Genomic DNA, 13,376 nt, shown 5'->3' on the forward strand with positions numbered 1-13,376 from the left:
TTGCCACAGTAGTGCTTACTACAAATATTGAGATGGACTTGTTAATTCGGCTACAGGAACAGTCCCGGGATTTATTCCCAGGTGGATAAGGATGCATTCAAGCCCAAATATGTACTTGTAAAATTTGATGATGATCGTGTTGGAAGAAAAGCTTGTGAATGCTCTAGATGTCTTATTCCAGAAGAGATCAGCTAGAGCATCAGCTAGTTTTTCTTGTCAGCAGTGTAACTTCTAAATTACTCAACAGATTTAAATAAAACAATACATGCATGATAAAAGAAGATGCAGTGTGCAGTAACCTTGGATTTATGGCCTCTTCAAAGGAATGGTTTGCCATTCCTGTGTCCAGGCGCCATTTGGCGGTATTCGTCACTCCTATGACAGCTCACAGATATAGAATACAGAAATATATTTGGACGAATTCACAGCTGGGAAAAACATATTGGACAAGGTGTTATATCTTGTTGATGTTAGATCCTTACAACATTTTGATGTTTTGTTTGTAAGCAAATAACAATTCATCATGGTTACTCTAACTAGATCTTCTGTTGATCCCATTTTTCACTCAAAATTGCTTTATACGTTTCGGTCTGTATCGTTGGTTTAACATGGGACATTTAAATCGTACAATACAGAAAAAATATATGTGAATCCTGATATGGCAATATATCTTACAGTCTGGGGAAGAAAAGGAGGGTGTTTGATTGGCAAATAAATCCAGTATGGAAAATTAATGGATAATGTCCATGGTATTTTTGTGTTGTGGGTCATGCTACACACAGCTTTAATCTGCTTTGGTAGGAGTCCTTAACAAAGCTTTTTCAGCCTAACAGCTAAAATTTTCTGTTGTTTTATAGTTTCTGTATACACTGCTAAAATGGTGCCCTTTGGCCCTTTGTATCTTCCTTCAGTTAGATTCTTGTTTACAATAAAGAAACCTATACCTGAGATTATAAATTAGTGATGAAATTGCCATTCTCAGGGTGTGAAACCAAGGCCCCTATAAGCTCCCCGGTTATCTATTTAGGATATTCTGAACATCACTTTGGTTAAATCTAAATGTCAAATATCATGGACTTATTTCAGCAACCACATGGCTATGTTGTTGTCGAGCATATTTTAATACCCATGTAATTACTTATATTTCAGTGAGCTGTCACCAAGCATGGTTCCTCCAACAAGCCCGCCATTTTCCCACATGGTCGGCGCACCCTCTGTAGTTATCAACGAGCCCCCAGACGAGGCTCTCATCAATTGGCTCAGACACTGTAGACTAGACCCCACCAGTATTGAAAAGGTAATAAATATTGTATGTTATTATCATAAGGCAGACGTGTAAGAATCAAGTTTCATAAAAGGGAATCAAGTTTCCTGAAACTGTCAATCAGGTGTAAATAAATTCAGACCATGTATGTGTAATTATGACCTTCAAGTTTTAAGATTTTACCTTACAAAATAAAGTTCTTGAGATAGTTTATATAAGTCACTATGGCCCATTTGTTTATTAAAATTTTATGATTCAAACTACTTGAACCATTTTTTCCTAAAATCATGTTGTAATTAAGTGAATAATTTGAGAACAGTTCGAGCTAGAACCATAAGCTTTCTTCAATGGTTGGTTAAATGACCCCTATTGTACTTTTGGTTAGGAGGTCAAGGGTCAAGGTAAATAGTAGGGATGGCAACAAGTACCCGAATACGCGAGCACTCCATCAATCAACCGAGTACCCGAATACCAAATCACTACTCGAGTTCTCGAAAAAAAAAATAAAAAAATTATATAACTTAGCAAATACAGGATTTACAGACGCAAGTATCAGATCTGGCGCCTAATTAATTAATTGACAGTTGTTATGAGAGTTGCAAACTGTCAACAAAGGGCCCTAATTTGTTAGTAGTACTGGTGTCAATTAGCAAAGTTTTGAAAGCGGGTACATCTTCTACACAATTGTATTGTTTACCTATTAGAGAGTTTTCACCAACCAATGGACGTTGACATTGACACGAATTAGTAATGACTGTTATGAGCAATGATTCCGGAATGGGCATATTTTTGCAATGTTTATGACAATTGATTGGTGGATATGGCACCGCGCACCCCAGTTATGTCGTGCAGCGTCGGAAACGGGCCAGTATATACACTCTGGTATAGTAGGGGTGGTCACCGAGCCCGAGCCACACTGTCTAAGGGGCACGTGCAGTTGGCCATTAATTTGGGGAATTAGCTGGCACAACTGCAAGTTACCGTTTAAGTTCAGATCACGTTTAATGGTTCACTTTGATTAACAACTCAAGTCCAATTAAGATGTTTAAAAGTTGGTTCTTTATTAATTCCACATTTAAGTTGAATAGTTAACAAAGAAAAATCCAAAGACTTATTCAACAAGAAACATTCAATAGTCCATGTGATATATTAAGTTATGAAAGATAGTGAATTAATTATATAGTCACAAAAAAAGTAGTTCAAAGATATTTCCTTAGTAAAAGAAGAAGTACAAAGTTCCTAGTTTATATGTATCTCTAATGTATATATTTCTCTCTTCCTAAATGAAAAATGTACATACTTATATACTAACTTAAAGAGTAGAAGTTACCAATCAGAATTAAGTGATAAAAAGATAATGATCGAAGATTTTAGAAAGTGTTACTCAAAAACAATTATTGTCAAAAATAAAATTTACAATTAGATTAAGTCTGAGATAATTGAGAAGTGTCAAAGTCTCAAAGAGTAAGGTTTATGATTATGATCTGAGATAATTAACTGATAATAATTAAGAAGAGGAAGCAGTAAAATCTTATCAGAAATGTCAAAACACTCAATTGCAATTAGAATGACTGACAAAAGTCTCTTTAGGAAATTATGAAAGTAAATATCAAAGAAAAATAAGATGTAACCAAAAAAAAGAACAATAAATTTTCTAACAGAATTTGGAAGAGAAAGTCACACGGTAACAGATATCTTAATTTAGGAATTATGCATATTAATGAGGTGAACAACAATATTTCAGTATGAATAACTGTCAGATTAAATATTATTTTCTAGAGTAAAAAACAAAACAAATTCATAATTAATTTTCTTTCATTGTAATTCTGAATGTTGTTCAATATTGAGTTATTCCCGAGTTCAAGTTATCCGAGTAATCGAGTACCCGAGTACTCAATCGGAAGATTTTCCGAGTACTTGAGTACCAATTTTACTGCTCGTTGCCATCCCTAGTAAATAGTCTTATGAGGGCTCGCCCAAAAATAATCGGAAAACAATTTGACCTATGACCATGAAACTCCACCTGCAGCTTGTCCCTGAGCAATACATGACTCCTACTGTATTTTGTGGAGGTCATGACACAAGTTATGTTTTTAGCTCACCAGAGCACAAAGTGCTCAAGGTGAGCTATTTTGATAGGTCTTTGTCCGGCATCCATCCTTCAGTCCTTCCGTCCGTTTTTCAGTCAGTCAGTCCGTCCGTCAACAATTGCTTAAAAAACTTCTCCTCTGAAACTACTTGGCCAAATTCAATGAAACTTCACAGGAAGCTTCCTTGGGTGACCATCTACTAAAATACCACAAGGGGTCACGATTGATCAACAACAACAACAAAATGGCCGACTTCCTGTTTTGCGTTAAAAAAACATCTCCTCTAAAACTACCAGTCCAAATTCAATTAAACAGAAAGCTTACTTTGGTGACCCTCTACAAAAATAAAACAAGGGGTCACGATTGAACAACAACAACAACAACAAAATGGCCAAAATGTTAAAATCTAATACCGTAAATGACTGGGTATAAGACGATAGGGGGTATTAGAAGCAGGGGAAAAAATCTGTGAAAAGTCCGAGAAAAAAACTTTTAATCTATGATTTTGGTTAAAAGACGCATAGGAAAAATGTCCAAATTGCCGGCATTTTCTACCACCATGTTTGTTGACAGTGACAAAAAAAAAATTCGTGAAAATGGCGATGGTTATCTTTAAAACCATACAACCATACTGTCGAGAATGAAAAGTTATGTTATGCAAAAAATATTTTGACAGTGCCCAACTTTGCTTTTTTATATGAAAGTTTGATTATTGTTTAATTCAATTTATTATTCAAAATAATATTGAATACCGTAATTCACAAGAGTTCGGACACAATAAATTAATTATTTTTTTCGCTCTCCGAATACATAGAAAATTATCATTTTCACATTTTATTTACATGTTTGTTTAACCTGCCTTTTTATGCCCCCAAAGGTGGGCATATTAAAATCGCACCGTCCGTCCGTCCGTCCGTCCGTCTCTGTAACTCCCTTGTATGGACAGATTTTAAAATAACTTGCCACATGTGTTCCACATACCAAGACGACGTGTGGCGTGCAAGACTCGTGTCCCTACCTCAAAGGTCAAGGTCACACTTAGTGTTTATTCACAATGGAGTGCTGCATATAAGGACATAGAGTATAGGTTGTCGTGTCCGGGCTGTAACTTTCTCTTGTATGGACAGATTTTAAAATAACTTGCCATATGTGTACCACACACCAAGACGACGTGTCGCGTGTAAGACCCGTGTCCCTACCTCAAAGGTCAAGGTCACACTTAGTGTTTATTCACCATAGAGTGCTGCATATAAGCATAGAGTATAGGTTGTCGTGTCCGGGCTGTAACTTTCCCTTGTATGGACAGATTTTAAAATAACGTGCCACATGTGTTCCACATACCAAGACGACGTGTCGCGTGCAAAACTCGTGTCCCTACCTCAAAGGTCAAGGTCACACTTAGTGTTTATTCACAATGGAGTGCTGCATATAAGGACATAGAGTATAGGTTGTCGTGTCCGGGCTGTAACTTTCCCTTGTATGGACAGATTTTAAAATAACTTGCCAAATGTGTTCCACATACCAAGACAATGTGTCGCGTGCAAAACCTGTGTCCCTACCTCAAAGGTCAAGGTCACACTTAGTGTTTATTCACAATGGAGTGCTGCATATAAGGACATAGAGTATAGGTTGTCGTGTCCGGGCTGTAACTTTCTTTTGTATGGACAGATTTTAAAATAACTTGTCACATGTGTTCCACATACCAAGACGACGTGTCGCGTGCAAGACCCTTGTCCCTACCTCAAAGGTAAAGGTCACACATAGTGTTTATTCACAATGGAGTACTGCATATAAGGACATAGAGTATAGGTTGTCGTGTCTGGGCTGTAACTTTCCTTTGTATGGACAGATTTTAAAATAACTTGTCACATGTGTTCCACATACCAAGACGACGTGTCACGTGCAAGACCCGTGTCCCTACCTCAAAGGTGAAGGTCACACATAGTGTTGTTCACAATGGAGTGCTGCATATAAGGACATAGAGTATAGGTTGTCGTGTCTGGGCTGTAGCTTTCCTTTGTATGGACAGATTTTAAAATAACTTGTCACATGTGTTCCACATACGACGATGTGTCGCGTGCAAGACCCGTGTCCCTACCTCAAAGGTGAAGGTCACACATAGTGTTTATTCACAATGGAGTGCTGCATATAAGGACATAGAGTATAGGTTGTTGTGTCCGGGCTGTAACTTTCCCTTGTATGGACAGATTTTAAAATAACTTGCTACATGTGTTCCACATACGAAGACGACGTGTCCTGTGCAAGACCCATGTCCCTACCTCTAAGGTGAAAGATACACTAAGTGTTTATTCACAAGGGAATTCTGAATATAAGGACATAACAGTGTAGGTTGTCAAGTATGGGTGGTATTTTTTTATGTTCAGAGGCAATTTAAAATAACTTGCCATATGTATTTGACACATAAAGGCAAGATCAACTTTTCATGTACTGACTGTTCGTAGGTCAATGTCACATTCGGGGGCATTCGTCACATACTGTGACAGCTCTTGTTTCTTCATGTTTGCTTTTTACCACTTATTAATTTATCCGTAGTAATCAATGGTCATAAACTTATTTATTACGCCTATAAGTGTAAATCCTTCATCAAGTTAATTAAAACACCATTTTATACATGCACTGAACTGAATAAACACATTCTATCGGCTTCAGATCAAAGAGTCACACTGTGTGACGTCACATAACTTACAGTTATACCCAAGAGGATCTCGTTGAGAGCATGGACATTGCTATGCAGGATTAATGTATAACTGTACGATTATTGCTTCATATAGTCTATAAGTGTGGTACAAGTTTGAAAGCTTATTGGCAGATCGTTTTACAAACATGCCATGTCGATGTTTTCTTAATCCCTTGATTGCCCTTGTTGTTTGTTTAATCCTCAAATAAATATATCACACTTCCTTTTCAACAGGCAATAAATCGTTTAGGATGGGTAGTAGCTAATTAAATTGTCACAGTGGTGTATATGGTTAGGTAATCTAGCCATGCATTGTAAAGATAAAAATCAATAATCTTCGTCTGTGAAACTTGGTAACTATGAAAGTTATGATTGATGTCCTTTGGATGTCCGAAAATTAGGTACGCAAAATAAATTATTTTGGGAAATAATTATGGGTGTCCAAATATTTAGAGTGTCCGACCTCTTAGGTGAATTACGGTAACTTTAATCAAAAAATATTTTTGTTTAAATTATAAACGTCTTACGATATACCGTATCCCGATCTTCAATTGCCGTTTTAACCCGTATATACTCGATCAATATGACGTGAGTAACATCCCTTTCTACATGAATCTAAACAAACTCTCGGCTTGAAATTGACCTCAGAAAAAAAGTTCAAAAAATTGTTACTGGGTATTTTACGCAGGCATTTTTTTTGCATCAAAATCTGAGGGAAAAAAAGTGTGTCTAATACCCAGTCATTTACGGTAGTTATGTAAGGTTTACTCTTGAAGCAAGGGCAGCAAGTCTTGTTAAATGGTATCCCTTTTTATTGGAGATTCCACTACTTTCTATTTTGGGTAACAAGGGAATAGATTTTAAATTTTATTAAGTCTTCAACATAGTCACTTCTAAGGTAATTATTGTTCTTTTTTTAGGTTCATAGATTCAAATAATTATTAAACACTTTATTCTTTAGAAGAAATTTCATTTTTACTTAATGATAAATTTAATAATCAGACTTTTCCATTGAACTTCATGTAGATTATTCTAAGCTACAATCTTATCTTCTGTGTGGATAGTGAATAAGAAAAATTTGATTTTGAGCATGTGAAGGATGGTGATGTTGAACTAGAAGGAAGAAGCAATGATATAAGTGGAAGGTGCTGAATGTGTTCTGATGTTTGATTTTTAGAGCTTAAGGCAGTTTATTGATTTTATTGGATGGTGCACTGTTTGTTGTTTGTGTATCTATACTAAAAGTTCTTTCAGTGTGCAAGCAATTTAACAAAATTTTGTCAGTGTGCAGGCAATTGAACAAAGTCCTGTGTGTGTGCAGGCAATTGAACAAAGTCCTGTCAGTGTGCAGGCAACCGAAAAAAGTCCTGTCAATGTGCATGTATCTGTACCAAGTGCTGTCAGTGTGCAGTCAATTACCAAGTCCTGTCAGTGTGCAGGCAATTGAACAAAATCCTGTCAGTGTGCAGGTATGAAAATCAAGTTATGTCAGTGTGCAGACAATCATCAAGTCCTGTCAGTGTGCAGGCAACTGAACAAAATCCTGTCAGTGTGCAGTCAATCACCAAGTCCTGTCAGTGTGGTGCAGGAAACCGTTACCAGTCCTGTCAGTGTGCAGGCAACTGTGACAAGTCCTGTCAGTTATTATCCAGGCAACATGTTTGATCAGTATGTTTTTCAATTTCCTTTGAGAACAAATATCAAGCTATATTGATTACAAAAGTTTGAACTCTTTTACTCAGGTGAGCGATTTAGGGCCATTAGGCCCTCTTGTTCAGGTACTGACATTGTTCAATGGTCAATTTCACATTTTGAGGCATTTGTCAAATACTGTAACAGCTCTAGTTTTTCAATATTTTTGAAAAAACCAAGGTTTTATTTTATACCATTGCAAAATGCCAAAAGTGGTCGCAGGATTGCTGTTGCTGTAAGAGTCACATGGTGAATTGTGCAAGTGTAACATTCAGAAGAATATTAAAATCCATGGCATTTATCTATTTCAAATTGCTCTTCATGTTGACACATACACATGTTATTGTCAAGGTCAAGGTCGTTTAGAGGTTAAAATACAAAAAAAGGCTTACAAATAAGATATTTTATCTAGTTGTATTTATAGTTTTTGCCTAGTCAGTAGTCAGTCAGTCTGTACGTCACATTTCTGTTCCGCTCAATAACTTGAGAAAGCTAAGACCCATGAACATCATACTTGATATGAAGGTTGGTCATGACCAGAAGATGACCCCTATTGATTTTGAGATCAGAAGGTCAATGGTCAAGGTTGCAGTGACCTTGAGGTGAAATAACAGTTTCAGCTCAATAACTGAAGATCCTTCTGGTCCCGGAACTTCATAAGCAGTATACACATTGGTCATAACCAGTATATGACCCCTTTTTATTTTTAGCAAGCAATGATTTTCTTAGCAACACCAAGCATCCAAGGACTTCCTTTGTAACCATGACATTTATATCAAATATATTCATTCACTTCATATCAATCAACGACTTCCTTTAAAAAGCAATGACTTTCTAAGCAGGCAATGACTTCCTTGGCAACCATTTACTTCTTAGCAACTCCCTATATTGAAATAACCTTAGACTTTCTTAGCAGCAAATGACTAAATCCTTAACAACCAATGTCTTCCTTAGCAAGCAGTGACAACCTTAGGAATCAGTTAATTCCCTAGCCTTGACTTACTTCCTTTGTTACCAATGACTTCATTAGCCGCCAAACAGTGACTACCATAGGAACCAGATTACTCCCTAACTCCATTTACTTCCTTTCTAACCTATGATGTCCATAGCAAGCTATGATTTTCTTTGACATCAATGACTTCGTATGCAGCCAATAACTTATTAGCAACTACCTACATCAATAGCGACCAATTACTTCTTTAGCAACATAAATCTTCCTTAGAAACCACAATGATCTCTTCAGCAACTCCTTACCTACTTAGCAACCATGCACTTCCTTAGCAACCAATGACTTACTTATCAACTACCTTCATTCATAGCAACCAATGATAACGTTAGCAACTACCTTCATACATAGCAACAAATTACTTCTTTTCCTTCTTTAAAGCACCCATTTTCTTAGATAGCAACTATCTTCATCAATATCAACCAATGACTTCCTTGGCAACCATGTTTGGTCAATGTTTAAATAAAATCGCAAATTTAAAATTCTGATGTTGCTATTTGTGGTGACCATTAAAAAGGAGTTCCATACGGGCATTTTATCTTCACCCATGAGCAAGAAAAGAATTTCTAGCACGGTTAAATTATTGGATCTACTTATCTGAGGTGGGAGAATAAATTATGATTAGATGATTATGTTAATTTGTTTTACAATTACACGACTATACTCACAAAACGTAGCAGGCCAAAATACTTTCAACGCTTTGATCACATTTATGTAAAGAAGTACATGGTGTTTTGCAAACTCTGTTTTACAGGGTCGCACAGAAAAGTACTTGATTTTAGGCTGCTGGATGAAAAGTCAAACTTGCAAAAAAGTCCTTAAAAAAAAAACTACTTCAAATTTCAGTTTGACTTCAAAACTGCTTTTAAAATGCTTGTGTGTTTTTTGGAAATCATCCTTAAATTTATTGTAAGCCTCACTTGTTACTCTTTTTTATTTGAAGCTGTTGGCTTGAATGTGACAGTACAGTTAAGGTACAGGTTTTAGACTGCAGTGGCTCAATTTACATGAGCACCGTTTGAGTCCATTTCCAGTTTAAGTCTTGTATTTTGCTGTGAAGGTCACTGATAATATTGTTTCAAACAAAAGTGGCTTTCTCAGCTTATTCCCTGCTGGTTGACTACCAAAAAAAATTAAAAAAATGTGTATACATTGCATGGACCTGAACTAACGAGGAAAAATGCAAGATAAATCTGCCTATAAGTACCTACAGTTACCATGCAAATCGAGTCAGGTTATTGAAATCTGTGTTTTATATGTGAAATATGGAGTTGATTACTAAAAGCATGTCATAAAGCAATGCAATACAGACTGATGATAAAGTCCGGAGGACTGGACATACAGAGGTGTCCTATTTTATGAACAATTGAGTATTATGATACATGCACGTCTTAAGTTGTCTCAAGAATATATTCCAGTTCCTCATAGTGAATATATATATATATAATAGTATCATGTATTTTTTTATCAGATAGTGAGTGAGCAGTACACGCTGGAGGATCTGCTGGACCTGGTCACCTACGACCAGCTCCTAGCCACAAACATCAAGTATGTACATGTACACTAGCCCATACATCAACACTTATTCATCAAGCATAGTGGGAGGGGATTAAATAGGTTTGCTCTTGTTTGTCCGTCAAAAGAATATTGTATTGCATGAACCCATAAAATATTAAACATACACTAATGACTTCATAGTTACATTAGTCAGCATTGGAAGATGTGTACCTAGGGCTTTGTTTGAGATTTCACTGAATCTAACATTTTTTATGACCATTAACTTGGTAAAACAGACTCTTAAAGATATTGTGTTATATGTAGCTCCTAAAATCCAAATATTACACACCTAGACTCCTGAAACTTTTCAAAACCTGGTCAGAAATTCACATGCAGCTTCAAAAGTATTTCACGTAGACTCGTGAATTTGTTGGAAAATATTGGTCAGCATTTATGGTTGAGCACCTTACCTTTTGTTTCGTATTCTCTTTAAAGACTTACAGAGAGAATTTACTTAACAATTCAGTTTTTATTATGACAAAGACATGAACCTGCATTGAAATTGCCCTGGCCATGCAGGGCCCGCCATGCAGGGCCCATATTTACAGACAGTCTGTAGTCTGATTTCAGACTAAACACTCACAACTCTTCAAATGTTATTTTCTTCCAGTGCACTGATGGTAAATTTGTTCACATATAGTGTGATTAAATTTGATTTTTGTTACTAATTAACCAGTTATGTTTCTGAACATTCACCACAATCTTGAGTCTAACACTCAAAGTATAAGTATAGCAAAAAATATTATATTGCAAAGTTGCTATTACGCGATGGTAAAAATTTCAGTACAAATAACTTGTTGTACAGTTTTGTTCAAATATGTGTCAGAAAAGAATATTTTAAAGATATTATTTTATAATTTTTTATCTTCTTTTAGGATGTAAAAAGTATCTTACACTATTTTTGCAGAGGCGGTATGGTTTGCCGGTTATGGAGAGCCATCCAGATCCACCGTACACGGGCCATGAAAAAAAAGAGATAGCAGTGTGTGACTCATCAATGCCCAACCAGGGAAATAATTTCACCCTTAATTCCCAAAATAGAGCACTAGTATTGGCCTTTTTGTTACTTGAGGAAGTTCAGCTGTCAGTGATGGTCACAGCAGCATAGTTCTGAGTTCCTGACAATGGGCCCTAGCCAATGATGGTTTTATGCATGACATACAGCTACAAATTGTGTCCTCAGCTCCACTGGCTCCAGACAGCTACAACTCTGTCTGCCATAATGCTTCAGACAGCTACAGGACTATCTGCCATACTGCTCCAGTCAGCTACAGGTCTGTCTGCCATAGTGCTCCAGACAGCTACAGGTCTGTCTGCCATAATGCTCCATTAAGCTACAGGTCTGTCTGCCATAATGCTCCAGACAGCTACTGTTCTGTCTGCCATAATGCTCCAGACAGCTACCGTTCTGTCTGCCATAATGCTCCAGACAGCTACAGGTCAATCTTCCATAGTGCTCCAGACAGCTACCGTTCTGTCTGCCATAATGCTCCAGACAGCTACAGTTCTATCTGACATAATGCTCCAGACAGCTACAGGTCTATCTGACACAATGTTCTAGACAGCTACAGATGTCAGCGGTAGTGCTGTAGACAGCTACAGACCTGACTGGCGTAGTGCTCCAGACAGCTTCAGATCTATCTGCCACAATGCTCCAGACAGCTACAGGTCTATCTGACATAATGCTCCAGACAGCTATAGGTCTAACTGACACAATGCTCTAGACAGCTACAGATGTCAGCGGTAGTGCTCCAGACAGCTACAGACCTGACTGACGTAGTGCTCCAGACAGCTTCAGATCTATCTGCCACAATGCTCCAGACAGCTACAGACCTGACTGATGTAGTGCTTCTGACAGCTACAGATCTATCTGCCGTAATGCTCCAGACAGCTACAGACCTGACTGACGTAGTGCTCCAGACAGCTTCAGTTATGTCTGCCATAATGCTCCAGACAGCTACAGACCTGACTGATGTAGTGCTCCAGACAGCTTCAGAGCTATCTGCCATAGAGCTCCAGACAGCTACATGCCCGTCTGCAAAAGTGCTCCAGACAGATTAACGTTTGTATGTCCAGTCCTCCGGATAGCTACTGCCATCATGCTCCATTTACCTATTGCGTGAGGGAAATCTTTACATACCAAGTGCCATTTTGGACTTCACAGGCCCGGGTTTTATTATGTATTTTAATCATCTTCTGATAAATGATTCAATATTCTCTGATGTCTCATGATATTTACATTTATGCATTTCGTTTATGACAAAAATATTCTTGCAAGGATTAGAGGAACTCTAATTCCAGATTTTAAGTTTTCATCTTTTTTGCCAACTCTTTTTTTTTAGAAAAATATAAGAAACAAATATGTGTAATTAAATACACATACATTTTTAGTGTATTTGTTTCCAATAATCTTTTTATATCTACTATGCATGTACAATGTATTTTTTCAATGATGTGTCCATTTTGAACATTTTTTTACATATTGTAATTATTAAGAAGCAGTCATAATTGATTTGGTGTTAACTTATTTTGAGGGTTTCCCCATTCTACCTTCAGTATTAAGTTTATATGTTTTGACCATTTGTTTAAAAATCTGCCTTTTTAAAAGAATAACATTTAAAGTAGTTGTGATTTCCAGTGTGTATTTCACCGGGGTGTGTAGTGAGCTTTCCAGATCATTGAAAATATTGACCTTTGTACACAATTGGCTTAAATGACTTCTCCTGAACTACTTGGGCAGTTTTAACTAAAAATGGAATTTGGGCAAGTTGTTTTCCAAATTGATCATCTGTAGAACACAGGTTGCCAGGGCTTCTAAAAATCGGCAATTTGCTGATCTTGAAATTTTGTTAATTTCATTTATTTTTTTGGTCCAAAACCGCTAAGTTAGGAAAACATCTAATATGGAAACCTGGCTTGTCATTCATACCTCCCCAAAATGCCCCAATAAATGTGACATGGTAACCATCAGATTAAAGTGACCAGCTGCTTTGTTTCGCTATGATGAACAGTCGATGCCTTCTAATTTGCAGAGGCTTGTAATCTGTCCAAACAAGTTGTAGATCACAG

At 36.9% G+C, this 13,376-nt stretch overlaps 1 protein-coding gene across 10 annotated transcripts in view; it reads left to right on the top strand.

Moving 5' to 3' along the window:
- The window catches only part of LOC128238309 (mitogen-activated protein kinase kinase kinase 15-like), a 280,117-nt gene extending 267,298 nt beyond the window's left edge, over positions 1–12,819 (top strand). For all 10 annotated transcript variants that reach the window (XM_052954094.1, XM_052954098.1, XM_052954095.1 and 7 more), the window contains 3 exons: positions 1,150–1,297; positions 10,222–10,298; positions 11,215–12,819. In XM_052954094.1, the coding sequence (XP_052810054.1) occupies positions 1,150–1,297; positions 10,222–10,298; positions 11,215–11,287 (298 nt within the window). In that variant the 3' untranslated portion in view covers positions 11,288–12,819. The remainder of the gene's footprint in view (positions 1–1,149; positions 1,298–10,221; positions 10,299–11,214) is intronic.
- Positions 12,820–13,376: the final 557 nt, after the last annotated feature.

Source organism: Mya arenaria, chromosome 6 (genome assembly GCF_026914265.1).
Source record: "Mya arenaria isolate MELC-2E11 chromosome 6, ASM2691426v1".
Taxonomy (NCBI): domain Eukaryota; kingdom Metazoa; phylum Mollusca; class Bivalvia; order Myida; family Myidae; genus Mya; species Mya arenaria.